This window comes from Geotrypetes seraphini, chromosome 2, assembly GCF_902459505.1.
Source record: "Geotrypetes seraphini chromosome 2, aGeoSer1.1, whole genome shotgun sequence".
In the NCBI taxonomy this organism is placed as follows: Eukaryota; Metazoa; Chordata; class Amphibia; order Gymnophiona; family Dermophiidae; genus Geotrypetes; species Geotrypetes seraphini.
In genome coordinates, this window is record NC_047085.1 from 422,112,178 (window position 1) to 422,124,740 (window position 12,563).

The window sequence follows — 12,563 nt, forward strand, 5'->3', positions numbered from 1 at the left end:
TGTACAAGATGCAAGCACTGTTTATTTCAATATTAATGCAGTATGGTGAATATACCACCTTATTACCACCAGGGGACTCAACACGGTCCGTGTTTTGGAAAACACCTTCCTCAGGGGTCCGTGGTGGATAAGGTACATACAAACCGCATTGAACGAGTCAAATGTGACGTTGTTTCACTTTTCCTCGGAGCACAGAGGAAAGGTGAAACCACGTCACATTTGACTCGTTCAATGCGGTTTGTATGTACCTTATCCACCACGGACCCCTGAGGAAGGTGTTGTCCGAAACATGGACCGTGTTGGGTCCCCTGGTTGGTAATAAGGTGGTATATTCACCATACTGCATTAATATTGAAATAAACAGTGCTTGCATCTTGTACACTGCTACTGAAGACATAAGAAAATAAGTCAACCAACCGTGGTCTAGCACACCAGCCCTCCTGCCACTAATAGTTGCAAGTCTGAAACAAAACTGGGGTGGACTGTGAGACATGCAGGGTCATGTTCACAGACTCACTGTGGGGCTTCATTTACATAATTAGATACCAGATGAAAAACAGTGCTATGTGCAAGCCCCCCCCCAAAAAAAAACACCTCCCACCAAAAAACAAACAAACAAACCCCAGACCTAGTCCTTGGTTACAACTACTTGGCAGATCCAAAACGTAAGACCAAGTTTCCCATAGCATTTTTTAAGGGATATACAATAGCTTTCTCAAGTCTCAACTGGCTGATGATGTTTTAATGGACTTTTCCTCTAGGAACTTATTCAGACCTCTTTTGAATTCTATTGTGTTAGTCATCTTGATCACATCTTCTAGCAACAGTCTACACAGCTTAATTACAGTATGTACTGCATGTCTAACTCCAGAATACCCTTTTTTCAGGAAAGTGAAAGACTGGCTCTTCAACCAAGCCTTTAATATAGAGGGTGACTGACTATATACTCATTCTGTACCAAGACTAGCTTGCTAACTAAATCAGTTCCTTATACAGTCAAAACCTCGGTTTGCAAGTAACGTGGTTTGCAAGTGTTTTGCAAGACGAGCAAAACACTCAGCAAACTTTTGTCTCGCAAACCGAATGTTGCCCCGATAAACGAGCACTTACAGCTGCAGGCAGCGCCGCTTCAAGGGGGATGCCTCTTCCGTCCACCGGCCAGCCTTCCACACCATGTTGGAGAGCCTCTGAACCCACGCAGCCGAGCGCCGTCCCACCTGCACGTTGCATATGATCATGCACAACATCAATCATCGACGTTGTGTGTGATCATATGCAATGTGCAGGTGTGACGGCGTTCAGCTGCGTGGGCTCAGAGGCTCTCCAACATGGTGCGGAAGGCACCCGGCATGGAAGGCTGGCCGGCGGACGGAAGAGGCATCCCCCTGAAGTGGCGCTGCATGGGCTCAGGGGTTCTCCAGCGGCTGGCGGACGGAGGAGGCGTTTCCTTGAGGCGGCACTGCAGCACCCGACAGGTACACATCCCTGGTCCACCCCTCGCCACTTCTTCCCAGTTCCTTGGCACCTTTTGGGTTGTGGGATGAATGGTCAGCATTGCCATTATGGCCTGTGGGGAAAGTTGCTTTGAGAAATATGAGTACTTTGGATTATGAGCATGCTTCTGGAACGAATTATGCTCATAAACCAAGGTACCACTGTATCTTGTTTAACTGTATAAACAACTTGCCCTGAGTTTAGCCTCCCATCTGTTTATCTCAACAGTCACTGTACCACCCATCTTGTCCCCATCTAATATCTGAACTTGGCCCCTTGGCTATATGATAAGCTATATTGTAGAAAAGCATTAGCTTCATATCTATGTTATTTGAATGTTCTGATGTTTGCTTATTAGATATTTCATAAGTATTATGCTGACATTGTATTATATCTCTCTTATTTGACTTTCAGTGCTGTTAAGTATATTTTTGAAACTGTTTCCTGTTATTAAGTTTTAATTTGCTGATTTTGAGTTTACCTCATTCATTGTATTTATATTTGGTCTTTTTACTACTATTATACTGTATCTCTTCATATAGGTCGGTAATAATCCCAATAAGAACATAAGCAAGCAGCATGGAATCTAGTTACTTTTGAGATCCAGCCAGGTACTTGTGCGTGATGAACCTTTAGTGTGATTTATTATGGCAATTCTTATGTTCTTAATATACTTTGTTCTGTCATTGATTTTTTTTTTTTAGGACAACTTGAGTTTCTTCTACATTGAACGAAAAAAACCTTCTTGGGAATTTATTTATTTAATTTTCTATACCGTTCTCCCAGGAGAACTCAGAACGGTTTTACAAGAGTTTATTCACGCACTCAAGCATTTTTCCCTGTCTGATCCAGTGGGCTCAAAATCTCTCTAATATACCTGGGGCAATGGGGGGATTAAGTGACTTGCCCAGGATCACAAGGAGCAGCTTAGGCTTGACCCCACAACCTCAGGGTGCTGAGGGTAGCTTTAACCACTGCACCACACTCTCCCCATTATGGAATAGGTGCAATAATTCAGGGGCTCATTTCTGTGGATAAAACAGCATTTTACATACAGAAATAGTTGGTTATAGCCACCTAAGGTATATATGCACTAACTTATGAGCATCCAACCTGTATAACACTACTGTATATTTCTCTTACCTAAGTGAATGTGTTTGGGGCTGGGGAGGGGAACAGGTATTGGTAATTTTATAATATTTATAAAATAGGTGTAACTTAGGATATATTCACTGCATAAGTTAGGCTGACCGTAAAAGAATAAATCAAGAAGACATAAGATTGAAAGTAACAGTAAAGTAAAGGTGAATATAACTGCAAATTAGCATTGCATTGATACTTTAGTACCAGATGCAAGTGGCATACTGACACCACAGAGAAATATTTACCTTAAATGTATCCATCTTTTCCTTTCTGAGCTTCTCTTCTACTTCCTCTTTTTGTCTGTCCTTTAGTTGTTTGAGCACATGCTGTAATTCAGACAATTCCTTTTCTTTATCCAAAGCCTCTTTCTGTGCAATACCAACTTGTTCTTTTTCAAATGCCAGTTGCTTATGCACGTCATCTAGCTCATGCTCCAGTCCTGAAAGCCTAATGGTCAATACTGATAATTTTGAATCTGTTGTCTCATCTATTTTAAGAGCTCTACTTTGTATCTGTGTACTTTTGATTGGTTCTTCACTATCCATTGACACAGTCTCTGTTACCTGCCTAAGTCTTATTTGCTCCTGAACAGCTTTCAACTGGACTTGACTTACAAGAGCTGCAGCTACGTTTTCCCTGAGTGCATTTTCCATTTCGAATAGTTTCTGCTTCTGCAGGTCTCTCTCGGACTTGGCTTGTTCTTTCAATGTTTCTATTTGGATGTAATACTGGCTCAACTCCATATCTTTGCCTTTATTAGCAGCTTGAAGCTCCTGTAATTTTATCTCCATGCTGCTGACTGTATCATGTGTGTTTGCTTCCACAGACCTCAGTAGGGCTTCGTAGGTTGAGAACTGAGCACTCTTATCTCTAAGAGCTTCTTCCAACATTTCAATTTTATTAATGTCCCCTTTTGCTACCACATTATCATTTTTTATATCTATGTGGCCCTTTGTTACAGACTCTAGTTTATTTTTTAAGGTATCTATTTCTTCCTTGAGCAGATTCATTTTTGTTCTAGTTTCTTCTAGTTCATTCTTTGTTAGGATGACCTCTTGCTGTAAAACCTCTTTTTCTGCTGTCACCATATCAAGCTGATGTTTCAAACTGTCTGCTTCCAGTGGTGTGCTGGAAAAATCCATTGGGATTTTCTGCTCAATATTTGCCAGTTCTTGTTGAAGTTTTTCAATTACTTCATTGAGTTGTTCTATTTCTTCTTCACTATTTTTCCTTAAGCGTTCTTGGTCACTCCTCAGGTATTCTGTCTGGGCCTCAAGTTCTTTTATCAGATCATTTTTTTCCTCAATTACCTACAAAAGATAATAAAAAGGAATGTAGAAAAAAAACAGGACATTGGCATAAAATACAGTTGGAATACTTGTAGGTAAAAATATAAAATGTACTCATTTTTATAAACATAAGAAAACCATCTTTTCTTTCAATACATGTTTTCCAAGAAAGGATTGTTATCTTCCCTGCTTTGCTGGTCCTTTGAACTTTTGATAGAATTTTTTTGCTGCACAGTACTAAATTTGGTTTATTTTTGCCATATCAATAGGTAGTTTCTTAATATGAATTATGGCACCTCCTCCTCACTCAACTTCTCCCCTATCTCACATATTCATCCACTAAAGATATCTCGCAAGTTGTCCCATCCAAATTTCTCTCCTTTTGCACTTTACACTGAATACCCTCTTCTCTTTCTCTGCAGCACTGCTTAGCCATTTTAAATTATTCTTACTCAAGTATTTTTCTTTAAATTGTCCAATCAGAGATCTTTAGTTGCTTTGCACAGTTTTTCCTTTGATATTTTTTTCTCTCTCTTTCATTTTCGGGAGAACTCTCTTTATATACACTCTGTAAACAAATACAGGGTTTGTGGTAAGCTAGTAGCAGTATATCATCTCTTTTTTATCTTTACAAATCAAACAAACAGTTTTTAGTCCTCTTAACTTTTCATTAGTTTCTATGTTTTTCATTTGTTTAGATGCCCAGATGATTCTTCCTTAGCTCAAGCACAAACTGAGCATGTTTGGGGAGTGCCTGCATTGGTATCTGGAGGCATGCCTCCAACTTCCTGGCTTCTAAGGAAGTACATGGAGGAAGGGGGTAACACCAGCAGTGGATTTGTCTGGAAGGTTTTTGGCTAGCCCATCAGCCATTGAACAGGTACTGCAGCTTTGAAGGGGGCCTGAGTCCATAAGGAGGGAGCCCAGACCCTCAAGGTCATCCCCCACTCCGAGGCTACACCACAGATTAAATATATCTCTTCCCTCTGTTCTGCATCTCTCCCTCTCTTCTCCCAGCCACCTCCATTCATTTAGGATCCAGCATATTTTGCTTCTCTTCCCAGTGCCGCTAAGCTCTTGCAATTTCAACCCTCTTCTGCATGCCTTAAAATCATCTCCAGTCTTCATGGGTAGCACCAGAGGCACTCATAGCCTACCTGCACTTGGGTTTTCTCTCTGTCCTTCAGAAAACAGGAAGTTGCATCAGAAGGGCCAAGACAGTTCAGATAGTAAAAGCCCCAATGCAGGCCACAGGCAGCCTGCCACTACTGCTGGCGCTGGCCAAGCAAAGACTGGAGGTGATTTTAGTGTATGGGGGAGGAAGGAATTGTGAGAGCTTTGTGAGGCTGGGAAGTGAAGGGAGAATATGCTAGACTGTCTGTGGAGGGCAGGAAGTAGAAGAAAGGGAACTGCAGTATGGCACCATTAATTGTTAATCGCAATTCATTAAAAAAAAAAAATTATAATTAACAACACATTAATCACAGCATTAATTGCAAGTAACATGTAACCCTATTTATAATACAACTGGAAATTAAAATAACAAAAATAATCATATAGATATATTTATATATCTATTTTAGTTCATGCTGAGGATATATTTTGAAAACTCTTATTATTATGAATCTCAGTAAACACAGACCTGCTGTTCTGAACCCCTTGCATACATATGTAAAGCATAGAAACAGCACAAAAAAACCCAAGAGTGACACAGATTTTTTTTAAGCTGACTGCAAAGAAGATGCACAACATTAAATTCCCAAAAGTGTAAGGGCTAAGAAATGAACATTAGGATGAATAAAGAAAGAAGACTTGGAAATAAAACCATAGGGGAAAGCAATGCAGTGAAAAATCCAAGAATGTTGATATATATTTTTTGAACAGTTTGTATATTTTCAATATAACAATAATAATTTGTAACAACATTGTCTTACATAGCACCTTTGATCCATGTAGGATTCATCAATGCTTTACAACTAAATACTTCTAAAGCAGTAACTTCTGTAGTAAATAGTCTAAATAACATGGAGAAAGTAAGGTCTCAGATTCTTCCCAGACCTGCACTATTTTCAGGTTGTTGTGAAAGCTGATACCTAAGTCAACCTAACTTAACAAAAAAAAATCATTACTATCATCACTGTTCATAGTTTTAACTCATTGAGTCTTTGAAACCTAGGCATGAAAAGGTTTTGTGAGCAATGCAAAAAGATGAAAAGCACATACTTTGTTGTCTGGTCCAAGCTCAAGCTGCTGCTGTAGTTTCAGAATCTGTTCATTCAGTTGATCTATCTCCTGGTCCTTTTCCTGCATTACATGAGCAAATTTTCCCGGCAATAAATGACGGTCTTTCACTGACGCATCATCTTTAGGTGGTTGGACTGTTTGTCTCAGGTTTTCCATATCATCCTATCAACACAGAAACAATTGTAAACCAGACAGCTGGTTTTTTAACCTTGGTTCTTTTGGAGGCAGCTTTTTAAGATAGAATCAATATATCTGCGTGCTGTGGTCTGAAGAGCTATATATGTGGGTCCTGCAGGGGTATCTCATCTTTTGTAGGCCTATGGTCTAGCTAGGCCATGAACAATACCATCATGGGTTCTATATGCTTTCCTGGAAGCACTGTACTAGCTGACATCATTCATCCAAGGACATGCTGTTCACCTGCACTAGCCCTCCAGTCTTTCTTGTGTGAAATTTTGAAGGACAGCGCAGCATCCTGTACCATTCCTGATAAGGTGGACCATCTGGAAGACCATTGGCCCCTCATTATGGATGACTGTTTATCACTTGCTGGACTTCTCATCTGGAACAAACTGCCAACATACCTAAGACAACCCACCACTTATCTTGACTTCCGGAAGAAACTAAAGACATACGTCTTTTCTCTATAGCCAGCCTCCTATCTTTCACCTTTTCCCTTTAAAAATCACAAGATCTGATTTAAAAGTGTAACTTGAAGAACTAGATTCAATTCTTATTGTAAACTGCATAGATTCCTTGTAGAAAATTATGGGATATAAGACACTGTATCGTTTGGTATATACAGTATATGGTTCCTGATTGGTCTAGGATTGGCACTTGTGGACCATCGGGGCAGACCCAACACCAGGCTTAGGAGAAAGTTTGCACTAGAAGAGGAGAAGACTGCCTGATGGTGTACATATCTCTCTGAGGAGGACGACTGTGTCTTTCTGTGCTAAGTTCAGTACAAAGAAAAATTCAGGAGCTGATTATTTACAGCCTCTATCAGACTGAGAATACAGCTGATTGTACAGGGCAAGAACTCAGACTGTCCTTGATACTAACCAGGGGGGCTCGCTGTGCACAGCTAGAACTCTGAAGAGGAACCAGTTCATCACCATTGGACGCTGAAGCTGCAGACCTCTAAGGGTAAGAAAGCATAGTCACTGACTTCATCCAACTGCTCTATGCCTTTATCCTCTCACAAACGGACCACTACTCATGGACTCACAACGAAGAAAATACGTCTCAAGCATATTCTAAATGCAGCAATCAGACTTCTAAATAACCTCCATGCCTGTGACCCTGTCTCCCAGGCTCTATCATTAGCTCATTGACTACTCAGCCAAACGATGTTGTGCCTTCAAGGGCCTGATGGTAGTGTTCAAATCCTTGCCAGGCTATATGACAACCAAGCTTCCTCCATAAATGCCAAACATGCTCCCAGGATGAAATACGCCTCAAAACACCCCCTGGTCATGCCCTTCAACTGCAACTGCCAAACGACATTCCTACTCCCACTTCATACTAAACTACTAGAATCAACTGCCCCTACAGTTCAGATCTCTTGAAGGACTCCTGAACTTTAGGAAAACAATAAAAGCATACCTCTTCACCTAATTCCCCTGCCTAAGGCCAGTGGATTACAAAGTATATGACGTGTTAGGATAAAAACTTGTATTGAAAATCTTGCATTGTAACTATGGCAAATTGTACCCTGTAAACTGTATATTGGTATTAGATCCCCAGTATGTGTCAAGTTAGGATAAAAACCGGTATTGCAAAAACTTGTACTATAACTATGACAAATTGTAACCTGTACATTATGTATGTTAACATGTAACCTTTCTGAGCTCGTTGGGGAGAATGGGATAGAAAACGACATAACTAAATAAATAAATAAATTTCCCTATAGCAGGTGTTATCTGAGGACAGCATGCAGATATTCTCACATGTGGGTAACGTCATCCATAGGACCTGGCACAGAAAGTCAAAAAGTGTACTGTCACTTTAAAACATTAAGACCACCCATACTGTGCATGTGCTCGTGCCTTCCTGCCCGACATTGGCTCATGGGACCATCAGTTAAGTAATAAAGCTAAGAAGCCAACTAGGGGAGGAGGGAGAGTTGTGAGAATATCTGCTTGCTGTCCTCGGTTAACACTTGCTACAGGTGAGTAACTATGCTTTATCCAAAGACAAGCAGGTAATATATTCTCATATGTGAAACTCCCTAGCTGCCAGAATCATGTCTCTGAGAAGAGAATTATTGACAACTACCATGAGCCTGGAAAACCAAAAGGGTTGGAGGAAAGATGGCATCTAAGTAGAGAATAAATTTTGTAGACCTGCTTGGCTGAACTGACTATCCCACCTGGAATAATTCTCCAAACAATAGTGGGATATGAAGGTATGAATTGAGGATCAGGTGGCTACTTTACAGATGTTCCCAATGGGAGGGGAATGTAGATAAGCCACTTAAGTTGTCATTGCTCAAACTTTATGTACAGTGACATGACTTTCAAATGTCAGCCCAGCCCGAGCATAGCAAAAGGAGATATAGTCTGTCAGCCATGTTTGAATTGAAAGACAGGAACAGTTGAATGGAAGTTCTATGAGGTTTGGTCAGATCTAAGTAATAAGCAAGAAAACATTTACAGTCCAATGTGTGGAGTGCTGCTTTACCAAGGTGAGAATGTAGGATTGGAAAGAAGACACAAGAATTATAGATTGGTTTAGATGAAATTCTGAGACCTTTGTGAGAAACTTGGGGTGAGTGCAAAGAACCACCTTATCATGGAAGAATGTTGAATAAGACAGATCTGATACAAGTGCTTGAAGATCACTGACTCAGCATGTGGATGTGAAAGATATTAGGAAAACGACTTTCCAAGTGAGATGCTTGAGAGATTAAGTTTAGAGCGATTGAAATGGAGGCTTCATCAGAGTGGAAAGAACAACATTAAGGTCCCAAGCCATATGAGATATGAGAGGTGGCTTGATATAATAAAGAAACCCCCCCAAAAGTATATTTATATAGATTCCACACTTCACAAAATCAATTGTACACAAAAATGGAATTCAAAAACAATTGTTATTCAATTAATTCTTGCAGGAAGAATGCTTCTTCTTAATCTGTTGTCCTACAATTTATACTGTTGTTTTGAATATCATTCTTATTAAAGGAGGAAGGACCTCAGACTGGTTTTCTAATGCATACAGATCAGCTGTTCAGGTGAATGAAACTGTAATATAATCACTGGTCCTCCTCCTCCTCCTAAATAATTCTAATGTGCAAATTTGGCAATCTTAAAAAATTCATAAATAGTTATTTATACTGTATATCAAGATTTGATTTATAGGCCACTTATCTGAATATTTTATTGATTCTGAAGGGCCCATTTCGCCCTCTCGCTTCTTCAGAGAATCAATTCAAAATCAGGACTGGACTTCACAGTCCGCTTGTTATAATACAGCCATAAGTGCAATTCAAGATGACATCCATTTTAGAGACACAATAAGCACTAGTTTATCTTAACCGTGACTGCTATGCTATCCATTCTTACCACATCCTCTGGCAACGTGTTCCAGAGCTTAACTATTCTCTGAGCGAAAAAAAATTTCCTCCAATTGGTTTTAAAAGTATTTCCCTGTAACTTCATCGAGTGTCCCCTAGTCTTTGTAATTTTTGATGAAGTGAAAAATCGATCCACTTGTACCCGTTTGACTCCACTCAGGATTTTGTAGACTTCAATCCTATCTTCCCTCAGCCATCTCTTTTCCAAGCTGAAGAGTCCTAACCATTTTAGTCTTTCCTCTTACGAGAGGAGTTCCATCCCCTTTACCATCTTGGTTGCTCTTCTTTGAACCTTTTCTAGCGCCACTATATTTTTCTTGAGATAAGGAGACCAGAATTGAACGCAATACTTCAGATGAGGTCGTGCCATGGAGTGATACAGGGGCTTTATAACATTCTTAGTCTTGTTAACTATCCCTTTTTTAATAATTCTTAGCATACTATTTGCTTTTTTAGCAGCCGCCACACATTGGAGAGATCAATCTGCCTGCTTTTAAATATCAGCAGCAGTGGAGATCAACTGCTTTTACACCTAAGCAGCAACGAGACCAGCCACAACCACCGAGAGAACACAGACCCGATCCTACCAAGAGTGTGAACTCTTCCCCCCCTGCAATCCGCTATGAAGATCGACTGTCGGCTCCGGGCGGCTTTCCCGCAGAGGAGAGAATCCTGCATTCATCGTGGGCCTCATCTGGGGCAGCCTCCTTGGAGCGGCTGGGGCACGGGCAGTGTGTCTGGGAGGGAATGCATGGATGGGAGAACATCGCAGGGGAGGAGACATAGACATCCTGGGACTGTCGGCCAAGTCTCTTCCCTGAAGAAGCCCTTTTTCTGGAAACTAAAATCTTGTTAAAATGTTTATTTTATTTTTATTTTTCCTCTAACTCTACTTTTCACTTCTCTATTACCCTCCAGGTACTTTAGTTAGATTGTGAGCCTTCGGGACAGTAAGGGAATTTTTCAAGTACCTTTCCTATTTCTAATCTTAATGTATATTTTCTGTAAACTGCTTAGAACCTAACGGATGTAGCGGTATATAAGAAATAAATTACATTACATTACATTACATTGGGTGGAAGATTTCATTGTATTGTCTACGATGACACCCAGATCCTTTTCTTGTAACCCGTTCTTGGCTCCTGGGGAGGATGGGCTATAAAAATGAACGAACGAATGAATAAATAAATAAACAGGCGGTACCCTCAGTGCAGCAGGTTGACTCGGAATGGATGACTTCAAAAAGAATACATACTGAAACATCGACCTGTGAAGCTGGAACGCAATGGCATTGATAAATGTTCTTTATTCAATGCTGGTAAGACCTTCGACACATTGAAGTATGAATCAGTACTAAAGGCTCCACAGCCGGTACCATCAGTGCAGTAGGTTGCTCCAGAATGGTTTACCTTGATGCACACCATGAAGGAGAGACAACTTTTGAAGCTGGGGAGTGTCGTCACTGAGCGGTCTGCATCAACTGACTCGATGCTGTAGAGACAATTGAAAAAATTTTTCGATTCCATTCAGCCTATTGAATCGATTTTTTGATTCGATTCGATTTTTCTGCTCAATTGGCTGTTTTTTTAAAAACATCCTGGTGGGTTTATTTTATAGCCTCTTCACCCCCTTTGACCTCTCCTAACCACACTGGTGCTGTGGTGTAAACAAAATAAACAAAAAAGACTTTTCCTCTCTCTGTTCAATCCTAGCTCACATTTGTGATCTAACACCAGCTCTGGCAGGATACATGTTTCAAATCTGACATATTGTAATCACAAAATAGAAAATAAAATTATTTTTTTCTACCTTTTGCTGTCTGATCATTATTCAAATCATGTTGGTCCCAGGCTCTGATTGTCTTCTGATAACTCGCTTCTGGTTGTCTTCTGATAACTCGCTTCTTTCTTCTTTCTCCATGCTAACCATCCATCTTCCATCTGTGTCCTCCCCTTCTATTTCCATTCCTTTCCCCTGGTTTGGCATCTGTCTCCTTCCCCCCCCATGCCCTGACATCTCTCCCTCCATGGTCTAGTATCGCCATTCCCTTCCCTCCCTCCCTTGGTATCTCTCTTTCCTCTCCTCTCCCTTCCTGGTCTTCCTTCTCTCTCCTTCCCTCTCTCTCCCCAATTGGGTGCAGCAGCAGCATTTCTCTTCCCCTCTCACTCTCCTCCTCCACTGCTCTTCCCCCTTCCTCTCTCCTCCTCCACTGCTCTCCCATCAGTCCTGGTGCAGCTTTCCCTCTTCCATTTTAAGTCCAGCAGCACTCTCCTCTGTTCCTAATCCAGCAACACCTCTCTCTCACCTCCCTCCACCACTCAGCTCCAACAGTACCTCTCCCTTCCCTTCTCCCTTTTACCCCACCAACTAGCTGCAGCACCTCTCTTTCCACCCCCAGGGCAAGCAGCAACTCTCCTCTCCGACTAGCAGGGCTCCTCTTCCTCCCCTTTCCCTCCCCTCTGACTAGAAGCAGTACGTTACCCACTCACCTCCCAGATCTAGCAGCACTACTCCCTCCTCTCCTCGCCTCTTATCAGCACCCTTCCCTCTTGTCTCCTAGGTCCATTGGCAACACGCTAACCTCCCGATTAACAGGTTCTCACTGGCTTGTGGATTCCCCGGTCTGACTCGGCACAGCTTGACATTCTGTGTTTGACTCCGGCTAAAAAAAGAAAAAACCTCCGAAAAACTAGGCGATTTTTCAAACCCTCCCGGTAACACTAGCCTGGATTAGCAGCTGCACCGCTCTCTCCTTCTGTAGCTTTGGCGAGTCAATTCCCTTCTGCAGCCTCAGGGCCTCTGCTAGGCCGTCCCAT

General features: G+C 41.3%; 1 protein-coding gene across 8 annotated transcripts in view; it reads right to left on the reverse strand.

The window, feature by feature from the left end:
- The window catches only part of AKAP9 (A-kinase anchoring protein 9), a 409,648-nt gene that overhangs the window by 73,942 nt on the left and 323,143 nt on the right, over nucleotides 1–12,563 (reverse strand). For 5 of the 8 annotated variants that reach the window (XM_033931174.1, XM_033931171.1, XM_033931173.1 and 2 more), the window contains 3 exons: nucleotides 7,236–7,313; nucleotides 6,150–6,332; nucleotides 2,883–3,947 (listed from right to left, as the gene is read on the reverse strand). In XM_033931174.1, coding sequence (XP_033787065.1) covers nucleotides 2,883–3,947; nucleotides 6,150–6,332; nucleotides 7,236–7,313 — 1,326 coding nt within the window. The remainder of the gene's footprint in view (nucleotides 1–2,882; nucleotides 3,948–6,149; nucleotides 6,333–7,235; nucleotides 7,314–12,563) is intronic. The other 3 variants (XM_033931176.1, XM_033931175.1, XM_033931177.1) reach the window with 1 other exon arrangement.